The 15,828-nt window shown below is 46.7% G+C and overlaps 1 protein-coding gene across 1 annotated transcript in view; it reads right to left on the reverse strand.

Moving 5' to 3' along the window:
* The window catches only part of ZC3H3 (zinc finger CCCH-type containing 3), a 1,704,695-nt gene that overhangs the window by 1,137,354 nt on the left and 551,513 nt on the right, over positions 1–15,828 (reverse strand). Inside the window, exon 4 of the mRNA XM_078686633.1 lies at positions 14,100–14,241. Within this exon, the coding sequence (XP_078542759.1) occupies positions 14,100–14,241 (142 nt within the window). The remainder of the gene's footprint in view (positions 1–14,099; positions 14,242–15,828) is intronic.

A 15,828-nucleotide genomic window follows, 5' to 3' on the forward strand; every position in this document is an offset into this window, starting at 1 on the left:
TGGATGAAATCCACCTAGTAATAGTCTGTTTGGTAACAGGTTGTCCTTTGCAGATCGGACCATAGACAACGAACAGCTGGTCCGATTTCCTGAATGGTGTAGTACGCTGAATGTAAAACTTAAGACAGCGTTTCACATCCAATGAATATAATGAACGTTCAGCAGGAGTTTGTGGTTGAGGAAAGAAAGTCTTTAGAATGACAGGTTCATTGAGATGAAAATCACTTGGAACCTTCGGGATAAATTTTGGATTAGTACGGAGCGTAACCGCCTCATTGGAGAACTGGAGAAAAGGAGGCTGAATCGTGAATGCCTGGATGTCACTAACACGCCTAGATGATGTCAAGGCGAGTAACAGAGCAACTTTCCAAGTGAGGAATTTTAAGATTGCAGAATGGATGGGTTCGAAAGGAGGTAGGAGAAGTTGAGACAAAACCAGATTCAGTCGCCAAGCAGGTGGAGGGCGACGAATGGGTGGAAACATCCGCAGGAGGCCTTTGAAAAACTGTTGGATGACTCTAGAGGAATACAGTGACGTGGAACCATCATGTCGGAAACGGGAAAGTGCTGCCAGAAACACCTTGGGGGTGGAGTGAGAAAGTCCTGATTTTGCAAGGGATAGGAAAAAAGGCAGGATTTGTTCCGGTTGGGCTGTCATTGGATCCAAGGCCTTGGTGTGGCACCAAGATTCAAAAAGGGGGTGGTGATGGACAGAGTATCTGAATTAAGCAGAACACTCCTACCCAGTCAAAAGATCAGGGCTTGATCCATCACCGTTTTTTAGCTCACTGCACCATCCCAGTTCAGAACCTGGCTACATGCAAATTAGTCTGACCCTGGCCCAGTGCATCATGGGAACAGGGCAGACCAAACTACCAAGCCAATTCTTTACTGGAAAGGAAACAAGCTTCCGGGGACCGGTTCCTGGCATTACAGCCGTCTTCGGCCCGGCTTGCTTGAATCCTGATGGTGCAGTGAGCAAGGGACTCACATCGGAGCATACCCTTCCACACTTGTGGTGGCCAAAACGATTCAAAAAGGGGGTGGTGATGGACAGAGTATCTGAATTAAGCAGAACACTCCTACCCAGTCAAAAGATCAGGGCTTGATCCATCACCGTTTTTTAGCTCACTGCACCATCCCAGTTCAGAACCTGGCTACATGCAAATTAGTCTGACCCTGGCCCAGTGCATCCTGGGAACAGGGCAGACCAAACTACCAAGCCAATTCTTTACTGGAAAGGAAACAAGCTTCCGGGGACCGGTTTCTGGCATTACAGCCGTCTTCGGCCCGGCTTGCTTTAATCCTGATGGTGCAGTGAGCAAGGGACTCACATCTGAGCATACCCTTCCACACTTGTGGTGGCCAAAACGATTCAAAAAGGGGGTGGCGATGGACAGAGTATCTGAATTAAGCAGAACACTCCTACCCAGTCAAAAGATCAGGGCTTGATCCATCACCGTTTTTTAGCTCACTGCACCATCCCAGTTCAGAGCCTGGCTACATGCAAATTAGTCTGACCCTGGCCCAGTGCATCATGGGAACAGGGCAGACCAAACTACCAAGCCAATTCTTTACTGGAAAGGAAACAAGCTTCCGGGGACCGGTTTCTGGCATTACAGCCGTTTTCGGCCCGGCTTGCTTGAATCCTGATGGTGCAGTGAGCAAGGGACTCACATCTGAGCATACCCTTCCACACTTGTGGTGGCCAAAACGATTCAAAAAGGGGGTGGTGATGGACAGAGTATCTGAATTAAGCAGAACACTCCTACCCAGTCAAAAGATCAGGGCTTGATCCATCACCGTTTTTTAGCTCACTGCACCATCCCAGTTCAGAACCTGGCTACACGCAAATTAGTCTGACCATGGAGGAGTGCATCATGGGAACAGGGCAGACCAAACTACCAAGCCAATTCTTTACTGGAAAGGAAACAAGCTTCCAGGGACCGGTTTCTGGCATTACAGCCGTCTTCGGCCCGGCTTGCTTGAATCCTGATGGTGCAATGAGCAAGGGACTCACATCTGAGCATACCCTTCCACACTTGTGGTGCCCAAATGATTCAAAAAGGGGGTGGTGATGGACAGAGTATCTGAATTAAGCAGAACACTCCTACCCAGTCAAAAGATCAGGGCTTGATCCATCGCCGTTTATTAGCTCACTGCACCATCCCAGTTCAGAACCTGGCTACATGCAAATTAGTCTGACCCTGGCCCAGTGCATCATGGGAACAGGGCAGACCAAACTACCAAGCCAATTCTTTACTGGAAAGGAAACAAGCTTCCGGGGACCGGTTTCTGGCATTACAGCCGTCTTCGGCCCGGCTTGCTTGAATCCTGATGGTGCAGTGAGCAAGAGACTCACATCTGAGCATACCCTTCCACACTTGTGGTGGCCAAAATAATTTCAAAAGGGGGTGGTGATGGACAGAGTATCTGAGTTAATCAGAACACTCCTACCCAGTCAACAGATCAGGGCTTGATCCATCCCCGTTTTTTAGCTCACTGCACCATCTCAGTTCAGAACCTGGCTATATGCAAATTAGTCTGTCCCTGCAACAGGCGCAGAATCAGAGGAAGTGGAGGGAAAGCGTAGATGAATTCATTCGACCAGTTGATCGAAAATGCATTTCCGCTCGATTCTCTGTGGGGATGACGACTTGCAAAGCGTTGGCATTTCCTGTTTGCGGCAGTCGCAAAGAGATCCATATGTGGCTGGCCCCACAGATGGAAAATGAACTCGAGAGTTGGTTGGTTGAGTTCCCACTCGTGATTGTCCGATAGTGATCTGCTGAGTGAGTCCGCCAGAACATTGGAAACACCCGGCACATGGATGGCCGTAAGATGAACTTGGTGATGAATCGCCCAGTTCCATATCTCCTGTGCTTGTCGGGAAAGCAGAAGGGACCTCGTGCCGCCCTGCTTGTTGAGGTAGTGCATGCTGGTGGTGTTGTCTGTTCTCACCAACAGACATTGGCCCTGCACTAACCTCTGGAAAGACTTCAGGGCAAGGAAGATCACAAGAAGCTCTAGGCGGTTTATGTGCCAAGTGCGCTGGACTGCCGTCCACTTTCCTTTTACGGACATGCCTTCGAGGTGCGCTCCCCAACCCTCTAGGGACGCATCGGTTGTAAGCGTCAGAGTCGGGGTCGCGTCTTGAAAAGACCGACCGATGGATATGTTCGGAGGGTGAGACCACCATTTCAGAGCTACCTGAATGCGGGGCGTGAGAACGATCCTGTTGTTGAAAGATCCTGAAATCTGCTTCCACTGCTTGTCTAGTTCCTCTTGAACGACCCTCATATGTAGCCTGCAGTTGGGGGATCAACTGTATGCACGAGGAAGCCATGCCCAGGAATTATTTCAACATCCGGACTGAAACGCACAGTTTTGACTGCAGGAATCGTACCATCTTGAGTATGCGGTCCTGCCTTTCCTGGGAGACGCAAACTTTTGCTAGCTGAGAATCTAGCGAGGCTCCTAGAAAATCTCGTCGCTGAGACGGGTGAAAGTGTGACTTCTGGCAATTGATGGAAAGGCCCAAATTTTGAAAAAGAGAGAGACAAACCTGAGTGTGCTGGTTTGCAAGCTGTAGGGTTGGGGCCTTTATAAGACAGTCGTCCAGGTATGGATAAAACTGAATGCCTTGCAGGCGCAGAAAAGCAGCTACCGGGGCCATGATCTTGGTAAAGACCCTCGGTGCTGAGCGTAGGCCAAACGGCAGAACTCTGAATTGAAAATGGAGATGTCCGACTGTAAAACGGAGGTACTTTCTGTGCCTGGGGTGGATTGGCACGTGAAAGTACGCCTCCTGGAGGTCGAATGTGGAGAAGAACTCTCCGGGGTTGAGATAATGCAAAATTTGGAGCAAGGTCAACATTTGAAAAGTTTTCACGGTGATGAATTTGTTTAGGGCCCGTAAATCCAAAATGGGGTGCCACTCCCCTGACTTCTTCTTGACTAACAAGAAGCGGGAGTAAAAACCCTTTCCTCGCTGGCCTTGCGGTACTACCTCGATAGCACCCTTCCTGAGCATTAATTTTATTTGCGCCAATAGTTCCTTGAAATGGGGAGGGGGCGGACCAGTAGGAGGACGATTGGGAGGAAATCTTGTAAATTCCAGGGTATGTCCTTTTGAAATCACATCTAGAACCTATTGATCTGAGGTGATGTTCGACCAATTCAAGATGTAGTTGGAGATTCGCCCTCCAAGTTTTACAGTCTGTGGAATGCTGACGCTGGGACTGTCACTGTTTCTTTGCATTTGAACCACCTCTGTATGTGGTTTTCCTCTGGTATGGCCTGGAGGAGGTCTGTCGATTCTGGGATTGGTAAGTATTCCTTTGACGGTTGTCGTTGTATGAGCGATATTGACTTGAGCCACGAAAAGTGGAAGAGTTGCCGCCTCTCCCACGTGCCCCTCGAAATGGCCGCTTCCTGTACTGTAGTGTTGCTAAAGCTTTGGCCGTATCTGTATCTTTTTTGATCGATTCGAGGACATCGTCTACATGTTTGCCGAAGAGAGAATCACCATCGTATGGTAGATCGAGTACCCTAGCCTGAACCTCCGGGCAAAAAGCTGTAGACTTCAACCAGCCTTGACGCCTCAAAACTGCAGCTCCAGCCAATTGTCTAAACCCCGTAGAGGAAATGTCAAGGGCGCAGTCAATAATCTCTGAGGAGATATTTTCTCCCTCCTGGATGATGGCTTGTGCTTCTGCACGGATGGCATCCGGAAATTGTGGAATGTATGCTGCAATTTCGGACCACATTTGGCAGTCATATCGTCCAAGAATAGCCAATGAATTAGCTGCCCTTACAGTAGTGGCTGCCATGGTGGTAAATGTTTTCCCTATGGAGTTTAGCTTGCGGCCTTCCTGATCAGGAGGAGATGTGAGAGGTGTGGCAGGATTGCGGGACCTCTTTTGAGCTGCCTGAGTGATGACGGAATCCGCCTTAGGCTGAGACACTAGGAATGCCGGAGAATTCGGCGGCGCTTTATACTTCTTATCCAGCCTTGGTAAGACAGCAGGTATCGAATTTGGTTTCTCCATCAATTTGAGGCCTTCCTCCCAAACATGGTCGATGATTGGGATAGTGTGAGCTTGCCGTTGAGGTAAGTCCTTGAAATCGTATAGAAAACAATCAGTCTGTTGCACTTCCAAAGTGAGGTGAAACCTCTTCGCAGCGCGGACCATCAAGTTATGGAAGCTGCCAATGTCCACAGGGGGCGAAGCTAGAGGCGACGTTGGTGGGGTCGAAGGTGTATGAGCCCTGTAATCGTCCCAATCCTAAAGGCCAGCGTCATCATCATCCTGATCCGGGTTGTGAGGGTCCGGATCCTCATTATTCGTATCCTGTTGGATACGTACTGGTGACCTGGGAGGAGCTGATGCAGGAATTAGAGGCTGCGGAGGAAGTTGCGGCACTGGAGAAACAGGCCTGGACGGCGGGAATCTTCGATTGTAATCGTCCCAGATTCATTACCAACGATAGTGGTATCTGTGTTGTTTGTTCCGCCATAGGTGCCTCTGAAGTGTCTACAGGAAATAGATCCGTCCCATCTTCGACGTTTTCTTCCTCATCCTCATCATAATCTTGGCACTTGATGTTTAGCTCGGGTGGGCTAGACGCTTGGCCGAAGACATTCTCCACCTCTGAACCATCATTGGAGCCCTCTTCCGCAGACTGAAACAATTGGTCAGGAAGAGTAGAACCACTTTTGATAGGACTCAATTGTATAAGAGGCACCTTTTTAAGCGATGAAGGGGTGACCACTGTGAAGGTGGTAGCTGTGGCCAAAGGATGGTGCGCCGTCGACGTAGTGGTAGTGGTGGAAGATCCAAGAGCCGGTTGAGAACCCGTAATTGGAGACGGACGTGTTTTTTCCTTCGTCGACGAAGATTTTTGCGTCGACGGGGGCAAAGCCTTGCTCGTGGACGAAGATGATTCCGTCGACGAAGGTTGGTCCGTCGACGGTGCGACAACCATCAGCGTCGACGATGCAATGGTCGTCGACGAGGTGGCCGTCGACGATGAAGGTCCCGTCGACGGGCGGCGGCTCGGCGACGAAGCGCTTGTCTTGGTCGACGACGAAGCGGTGGTCTTGGTCGACGACGAGGAGTGCGTCGACAGGAGACGCGTCGACGGAGGTTTCTTCGTCGACGGTGTTGACTTGACAGTCGTCGACGTGATCTTAACGATCGAAGTAATGGGCCTCACCTCATGGGTCGTCGTCGACGAGGTGGTCGTCGTCGACGTAGTCCTTGAAGACATGGAACATGTCGTCGTCGACGTGGAGACAGCATCCACGGATCTCGTCATCGCAGATGTCATCGACGGACACGTCGACGAGCCAGTGCCCGTTTTGGAGGAGGAAGGCATGGCTTTAGACAGTGACGCCAGAGAGCCAGGTCCCGTAGGCGTAAGAGGAGGCAAATCCTGTGGAGAGACAGCCAAAGAGGTTCCTACAAGTCTACTTTTCTTGAAAAAAGGAGAAGGCACCTCAGTCTCCGACCCACGCTTCTGAGAGGTCCTAGACTGGAAAGAAGAGACACTCTCAACCTCCGAAAGCACCGTATCTGAAGACTTCAACTTCTGTAGCCACAGAAGGAGACGGGCCTCTCTGTCTCTTAAAGTTTTAGGTGGAAAAGTACGGCAGTACTTACAGTTCTTCACCTCATGGTGCGGGTAGAGACAGTAAATGCATTTACTGTGTGGATCCTCATGAAAGAGACGTAATTTACCACAAGATGGACATGGTCTGAACAAAGATTTCCTTGAAGAGGGCATCTGAGAAGAAAAAACAGCTATGTATGAAGAAAAACTGAGCAGAGCTCAGGGAGACTCCCTTCACACGACGTGCGGTAGAAAATCTGAGGACTTGGGCTTCTGAGGAGAAGGTTCTAGAGGGAGCTACAGCCTGATTGGCTAGAATATGGACTAATACATATTGACACTGATATGTTACTAAAGTGAGTTCTCCCTTAGGCTTTCTATGGGCCTATTTGGTTCTATGGTACTTTTAAACTATTTATATTTTACTGCATTTTATATATGTATATATGTAATTATTATAATTTTCATGTATATATGCATATATTACTGCTATTTTATGTACCGTGGGACTCCCACTTCGACGACGGGGAATATTCAAGCATGTGAATCAATCAAAGACACCCCTAATACTGGAGAATACACATTTGTTTGGGGGGCGGGATTAATTCTTGCAGCAATTGGCAGAGTAGAGCTGCAGGGGCTCTAAGAAGGGGTGAAAGAAAAACAAAGCCTTGGTAACAAGTAAATGGTCTTTTAAAGACCTGTAAAATCCTCAGGTGTGGCTGCAGTAAGACTGAGGCCAGACCACAACAGCTCAAAAACTGTCTGTGTGTGTGCCCGGGAAGCTGTCTCAGCCCGACTGACACACATGACTGGGGGGAGGTGGGGGGGCTGAAGCCCTTTGAGCCCTATGGGCGTTGCATGCCTGCCTAGATCAATGGGGATAACTCTAGTCCCGACCAGCAGATACTATGCTTGTGTTGGGAGTTAGACAGAACACGTGGAAACGTATCTCCTTTACAGGACAGTTTCTTTTTTTTATAATAATTTTTATTGGTATTTTCACATTTAGAATATATGACAATTAACATGTACAGTCTCTTCGCATTTGAGCTCGCAGGGGCCCCCGCCTTTGAACTATGGCTGTTGGTTTCTATGGTTCTTTCGGTCTGGCCATATGTGCCTGCGCTTCCTTGCCCCTCTGGCCTGCTAACATTTAACATAAAACATGTAGGTATTTGCGCTTGTTCTATGTTCTATGAGGATCAAACATATAACACATAACATATAGGTATTGGTGCTTGTTCTAGGGCTGGCCGTCAGTCTGATGGGGGTGTTTGAATCTACTCCAACTCAGTCTCCCTGTCACGTCAGTTACACTGGTCTGCTTCAGCCAATCATTTTGAGGGAGTGCTCTCCTACTAGTACAGATTGATCCTCGTTGTTCATGGGGGTTCGTATGGGTTTAGAAACTTGCCTAGGGTTGCCCACATCCCCTTGTTGGGGTTCTTCCATGGTGCGTTTCTTAGTGCTGTGTTGTAACCCTCCATCAGAAATCCCATCAAGTAGACGTGAGATCTCTGCTCTCTTCTCAGTTTCACATTTGTTAAGCGTTACTTCTTGGACTTCGGCTCACATACATTAGCAGGACAAGCGTCCCAGTGTGATTTGTTTGCCTGAAGGCGCTTTGTGTTCTCCTGTAGGTTGGGTGCTATTTGACATGCTTTTCAACCTTTTAGAGAAATCAGAAAGAATCCCATGATGGAGAAGAAGTTTTTTGCAATCGTAGTGCTCTTTGAAATTCATCAAAGTTACACACGTTGCTGAAAGTAACAGGACCGTAGTTTTATCCAGTGTCCAGCGGTTCCTCCGTTATAGCGGAGGCAGCGTCACCCCCCTGTTAGCAGACATGAATTTTTTAAAATAATAAAACTGTTTTATTATCATTTTATTTTTCTTCAGGGAGCCGAGTCTTGGGGGCGGGCCATACTTACCCGAGCACTGGAAGCATGGAGGAGGAGTGGTGGCCACTGTTGTCAGTAAGCATGTCAGTTTGGCCGGCTGCCTGAGGGCGGCCAAACCAATATGCGCACTCACCTCTCTCCAACCCGGGCTGCACTACCGGGTGGAGAACTGCAGGCACAGGCTCCCAGTCCCCTTTGGAGTGGAAAGCTAGCCTGCTCAGACCAATCCTAGCACTTCTATCATGCTAAGTACCAGAATGAGAGCAGCATCTGGATTGGCCGTAGGAGTCTCAGTCCTGCTCAGTCTATGCACAGTAGATAGCAGAAGGGCGGTGAGAGGCAGGTAAGTTCTTTTTTTGTTTTTTTATTTTGTTCTTGCCCCCCCCATGCTGCCTCACCACTTTCACTTGATAAGAGCCGCTACCGCCAGTGTCTCTCTGGACTCTTTCTCTGCCTGCCCTCCTAAAACAAGCTACCTACCTGACTCCTTGCTGGGCAGGATGAGACAGGGCAGTCACCAAGACTCTCAGAGGGTCAGTTTTACACTGTTTTCTAGCTTAGACGCAGAAGAACCATGCTTAGAGTCAGGTTACAGTGTTTTCAGTGAGATATACCACAGTATATTTAATGTTCCTGAATTATTTAATTATGGCCTCCTATAGGCTTCCTTCTGTTACAATGGCCAGGGGCTTTTAATCTCCAAACATGAGTAATTGGGAATCCAGCTCTTACCCGGAGACATTGTGGGAAGCTATTCTAGGAATTCAGAGAGAATGCCATGGTGAAATAAGGGTAAGCGTGAAAATAAAGCACCGAAAAATATATTGTAATGGATTCTTTTTTTAACCAAAACATGTTTCTAAATTTCCATAACATCTGCCACACACATACATTTGAATCGTGGACTACCTAAAGAGCAGCATGTGGCTTTTTGCTCCCATAACGTCTGAAAAATCTCTTCATTGTGAATCAAATTACAACTTTGGGTTTCTATTTTAACCCGGAAACAAAATCCAAATGAGTAGGCAGGCGCATCATAGTGTTATAATTAAACTTTTTATTTCGGACCCCTTGACCATGCTGGAATTAATAAGAGCCAGGCTAGTAAAATTAATTCTTGTACCAAGTTCCAAAAAGATAAATACATCTGGAATAATGCAAAGGTGTAGAAGAAATTGGTAGATTATATTCAGGTAAAACCTGGTCTAAAGGCACTCCAGATCAGCTTCCCCCAGTTCCAAGTCAGGCACAGCAAGGAGCAGCATGTCAGATGTTAAACAGTTAAAGAGAACCACTAGACAGGTAGGGCCAACTCAAAGATGCAAGGCGTTAGAGGGCACCACATCCAAGAAAATCACCCTATGTGTCCATTTCCTAGAATCGGGGTCATTCTGCGGGGGTGCTCTAACAGCACTCAAAAGATCTCTTACCATTCTTTGGACCTAAACCAATGTTGTTCCCAGGATGAAGCATAAACAGCCACCGGGAATTCATTGAGGCAATAATGACACAGTTGATCCCAAAATGGGGACTCCGCTTATTCTCGGAGTACAACCCACAATGCTGTCCATACGCTGCCCACAGAGCAATCAATCCCACTCCTTTTGCGCACTCCTGCATGCGCAAGACACTGCTTTTCATGGCTGCAACAAGTGGGGGGTGTGTTCTCCAGGATTCATGCACGGCACCAAAGCAAGGTGATACCCTTTCCAACACCATTCTTTCACCATGCACCGCAAACAGAGTTGCCACTTCTTGTCCAATCAAAAAGCACTTAGGGATACCGTTTAGGGGTACACAAACATTATACATTATAGCTTATTGCGATGATTTGATTAATGGAATGGAATGATAGCGTACTCAGGTTGTGCACAATATCCTAGCGCAATAGGTTATGAGCACTGGGAAGGATTGATATCCCACCCCACTTCAGGGAGGGTATCAGCTGCAATCGTTCCGTAGGCGTATGCCAGCAGAGTTAGGGAGAGGCCTCTTCAGATGGTTTAGTGCCAGCAATTTGAAGATGACACATCTGCAAGAGACAGTGTAAGCTCCAAGGGGTCGGAAGGGACCTCCAGTCCTCGGATCTCAACATATGTGCACCTTGATGGAGTGGTCATTCCCTGAAATTTACATAGGTGGGTCAGATATGATGCCAAGGTGGGTCTGGGGCAAAAGTGTAGGTCCAGAATGATCACTGTTTCGGTTAGACACCTAAATTCTAAGATGACCAAGTTATGTGCAGCAAAGGATCACTTAAGACAAATCTCTCACAAACTTCTCAGGGATGTTTCACCAGGATGGGGTCCACCTCTCTGAATTACAGACTGACTTGTTCATCAACACTATTTGGGCGTTTTCAACCTACCAGTTTGCTTGAGGAAGCCGAAGAACCCTTAAGACCCGGATGACCTTATGGCAGGATAGCAGGCCACAGCAAAAATTAAGAGCTGTCCTTTGCAAGATCATCTTTAGGACAGCACTGAGGTTTGCATGCAGAAATGTTCAATCTGCAAGGATATTGACATCAAGTGGGGGAGGAGGCTAACAGTTCTGACAGCAGTGTAGGGCATGGGGTTTTGGCTCTGGTCTCATGTTATGGCACAGACACTATTAACTTGATGGTTGAGAGAAGTGGGGCCACAGAAGGTGTCTGGTTGGTCAGAGTCTGCCCCTCGTACATGCAGGTGGTTTCACCTGTGCGGTCTTGGCAGAATGAAAAATAGGCCTGATTTATAAGTAACTTCAACAAGCAAGCAGCAATGATAAATAGTACAGGAATGGCCCTTGTGTGACATTGATGCGTCGAGCAGTAGGCTCTTCTGAATGTATATAAACAAAGGAAGGAGTATCACCATTGGACCAAATCAATGGTCCTAAGGGGATGTAGGGAGATGGAGAAGTAACAAAAGAAAAATATACTTTTGTTAAAAGACCCCTCACTCACCAACCTGGTTGGTGACATGCTTCATCATCGGGGTCCCACCCGGACAGCCGAGTGCCATCCGGGTGTGCTGCGACACCTGACTACAGTGGAGCGGGTTGTTTTTTTTTGTGAATGTAGTGCAAAAAAGTGAGGTTAAAAATTGGCCAAGAATAACTTCTGGGAACAAAAATGTTATTCTGAAGCTACTGGACAATGTTAAAATCAGTTATGGGACACTTCCGTTGGCTAGATTGACCGACAGTATCTATGTGAATGGGAAATAAAGTTCTACATGTTTCAACCTGTGGTGGAATGTACCAAATTTTTGTCAGGACCAAGTGAGCGGAACCTGGGCGGTATACACTCGCTAAGATGTATCCTCTTCTGAATGGACATTTCCTAATTGTAAGTCGAAGACGTTGCAAAATGATCTGATCATGCCTTGAAAACGTAAGTAAAATTATGTGCCTGATTTTCATTCGCTGTTATGGTTTGTTTCTTTTATAAACATGGCCACTGTGTTCCTAAAAAGTAAGCTCGTCCTGTCATGTTGTGGAGTCGGTAGGATCCAGACTACGGAACTCGACAAATGCCGCAACCATGCACCCAAATTAGGGAAAATCACCCTTTCAAGTCTGTTATACGCGGACGATCTGGTGCTGATAAGCCGTATGCCAACAGGCCTTCAGCACCTCTTGACCGCAGCCTATGCCTTCTCAGCAAAGAATGCCCTTCAAATAAATTGTAATAAGTCAAAGGTCATGACGGTGAATTATAGGAAAAAAAGGAATCCTTGCTGGCACCTGAATGGAGAAAAGCTCGACCGGGTAACTACATACAAGTATCTGGGTGTTTTCCTGGACTCAAATAACACGTCTAGGGCACAACTTCACTCCCTTCGAGGGAAGGCCACAATGACTTATCTGGCATTAAAATCATTAAAGGCCAAACTCCCCGATCTCACACTCAAACCCTTCCTTGAAGTCCTGCGTGCGAAACTACAACCAACGCTTACATACGGGAGTGACTCTCTTCATGGGAAGGATGCCGCATTGCTGGACACAGTCATAGCCAACTCCTATAGGGCTATTTTAAATCTTCCTAAATACGTCTCTCCTGCTCAGATTCGATTAGAATTCGGCATCCTCAAACAAACATTAGAAAGGCGGAGTGCGTATGTAGCCAGCTGGCGCAAGATTCGCACTGCAGAGGCCGACTCCTTAAACTCCAACGTATGGGAAGAGTTACTTCGGCATCGTAATTCGTTGCCTAGAGACTATTTATTTGAATCACTTGAAGTTCTAGGGTTGACCGATATCTGGGAAACGTCAATAGATCTCCTGTCCTTCAAAAAAGTAGCTAAAAAATCAACTCGTATTATCTCAGCGATTGAAGATAAGAAGGACTTAGCAAACAGAGCGCATGGATGGACAACACTGGGTGACTATGGTAAAATACAGCCACAAGCATACCTCAATATTGGCATGACAATAAAAGTCAAAGAAAAGTTCCTAAAATTACGCCTTGGTGTAATCCCTATACTGCCACACCTGCTTCCCTGTGAGAGAATACATTCTTCGCAACAGTGTCGCCTTTGTAAAACCGGTAAGGAAGACATGTCCATGTGATTTGTATATGTCCTAGACTAAGGGATTTGAGGTACAACCTTTTGCTACCATCCTTTAAATCACATGCTGTTCGGACCTGCAGGCAGGCAGTCAAACTATGCTTTACCACCAGTAACATCAAAATGAATTGCCAGGTTGGGAAGTTCTTTGACTTAACAAGAAAAAGACTTAATAGAGTTTGATGAACATTATTAGGCCCTGTGGATAACCTTGAACTGATCCCAGCAAATCTCATATTTTTTTTATTTATTTAATCTAATTTGTTAAGTTTAAGTACAAATGGCTTTTAATGTTCCTATTGGTGTTTTTATATTTTTGTAAAGATTTTAATTAATCATGTACAAATAAACATTACCTTACCTTACCGGTAGGATCCAGACTACGGGGCCCAGCTCTTATTTATTTACAAATGAAGCACTGTTCATGATGATGAGGAAAGCAAAGTGTATCCTCCACAACTACTCCATGAATTCTATGCAAGCTGGATCACAGTTCAGAACTCCTTTTGTAAACTCAAGAATCCTGCCTATTCTGTCCAGATATCAGCCTATTTCCTTTATTACACCCAGATTCCATACTATGTCGAATAAATGAGCCATTCATGGACAGCTACAGCATTCGAGTAGTTTCATTATCAGGAGGGATGCTACAAGAAAACATATCTCACTGAATACCAGTGCCTCATTATCCATAGCAGCTGATGGAACCTCATAATTTGCTATAGTTTAAATACAAAAAAACAAGACCTAATATTGTATTACTTAATCATAGAAACAACATTTTACAAACACCTTGGTGGAGAGGAGACAAAACTCGCACGGGAATGGAAATACATGAATGATGGGTAGAAATAAGCAGGACCGAACTGGTGGAGGAACTGCGAAATAATTAACCCAAAAAGAAAGCAATTTGCACGGCAAATTAGTTCTAGCGCTGAGCGAGCCGGAGCCGATCGGTGCTTATCTGGGATTCTTTCAGGCACATTTAACACAACACTGGGCCCAGAGCGGCCGCGCGCGAACCTACCTCGCTGCCGCCAGCTTCCGCGCCTTCCACAGCAGGGTGGGGCTGAGAGAGGCCGGCGTCGCGGAGCTCCGCGTCACGATCTTGTAGCGGGTCTTTATCACTCGGGTGCTGGGGGGGCTTCGGAAGGCCGGAGGGCTGCTGCCTACAAATTCAAATGACAGCCATGAACATCGACGCACTTGTATTTGCACATCTGACATAAAATGCATAACAAGGTACATCCCCACAGGGCACTTTTCACGCCCTCCTCCTACAGCAGAAAACTGTATAAATCTGACGGTCACGCGCATTCAGAGGCAAAAAGTCAGCAGGGATAGATCTGGGCAAGCCAACACAGTAACAGGGACTTGCGAGCCTGAGCCGGGGGTCCGGCTTAAGTCTAAGCAGGGGTGGCCTTAGGCATGTGCAAGCTGTGCACCTGCACAGGGCCACCAAACCCCAGAGGCCGCCACGCCAATATATATCCTTAATATAATAATCCTCTGAGGATGGATACATATTTGTGTGGTGGCCCCTGGCAGAGATGTGGTGGCCCCTGGCAGAGATTTGGCGGCCTCCGGCTCTGTTCCACTCCCAAACACCCTGACCCCCCCACACCCCCTTCACTGGCCTCCGCGCCTGCGTTCCTCCGTGGGGCCCCCTACCTACGCTCCCTGCCCAGGGCCGCCATGAACCTAGAGCCGCCCCTGGTCTAAGAGAGCTCTCACGAGAGCCAAGTCAGGGACATAATTGGAATGTTAAAGAGGCTTGGTCATATTTTTACATGACGTTTACTGTCCTTTATAAATGTCAAAGTGTACTTCTTTAACATGCAAAAGCCTTCCAATGTAAAGCATTAGATTGTATCACTACATTGAGTGACATTTATTACAAGTGATAGATTCTAAACATAAATTTAGAAGCATTTGGGCCCCTCCACTCACACCCTAAAGACGATGTCATTAGTGAACCAAGGGGGTAGAACTTTTTCTTACCTTGCCCCCTTTTATTGGAATAAGCTTCTGCTACACGTTTGCACGTTTGCACTTGACCTAACTACTGCAAATATCAGAAATTGTTGAAAGCCTAAATATTCTAATTCCTATTCTCATCTTCCTACTGATACTTGTTAAATAGGAACAAGCGCCGAGATGGTCATGGGTGAGTCGTGGGCTATATCAAATTTAAATAACATAACATAACAAGAGGCCAGTCAGTTGTCAAGTGGGTCCTATGCGTGACCTGGGCCGCTAGCTGAAGGAACATAACAATCTATAAAAACATAAAAGCAGTGGTAAAAGTGCATTAAAAAGGTATGGAAACTGTCATGCTGCAATAAAGACAAAGAAGGTTCCCCCTAGTTTAATTTCAGGTCCAAGAGGAGGGGGCGGGGGGGAGGGGGGGGACCAGGCAAAAACTATGAAAAGGCCTCTGGCTGACCTATATTTCTTTTAAAATAGCCTACGGCTTATGTACACCCCACAAGAAGGAAGCTTTTCCTTTCTATAGTGAAATCATATAGAAATGGCAATTGTTATTGGATAAACATTCTTTTTTTATTTATTTTTCATTTTAAAAAAACCAAGAATTCATTCATGAACGTATTAAATTCACAAATCACAGAATTATATAATGAAGTTAGTTCAAGAAAATGTTGACATAAATATACAAAATTAAAGTCTAAGACAAGTCAATTAATTACAGCTACTGTACCCCAGCATACTGATACATAAACCACAACATACTCACT

The sequence above is a fragment of the Lissotriton helveticus genome, chromosome 4_1 (assembly GCF_964261635.1).
Source record: "Lissotriton helveticus chromosome 4_1, aLisHel1.1, whole genome shotgun sequence".
NCBI classification, from domain to species: Eukaryota; Metazoa; Chordata; class Amphibia; order Caudata; family Salamandridae; genus Lissotriton; species Lissotriton helveticus.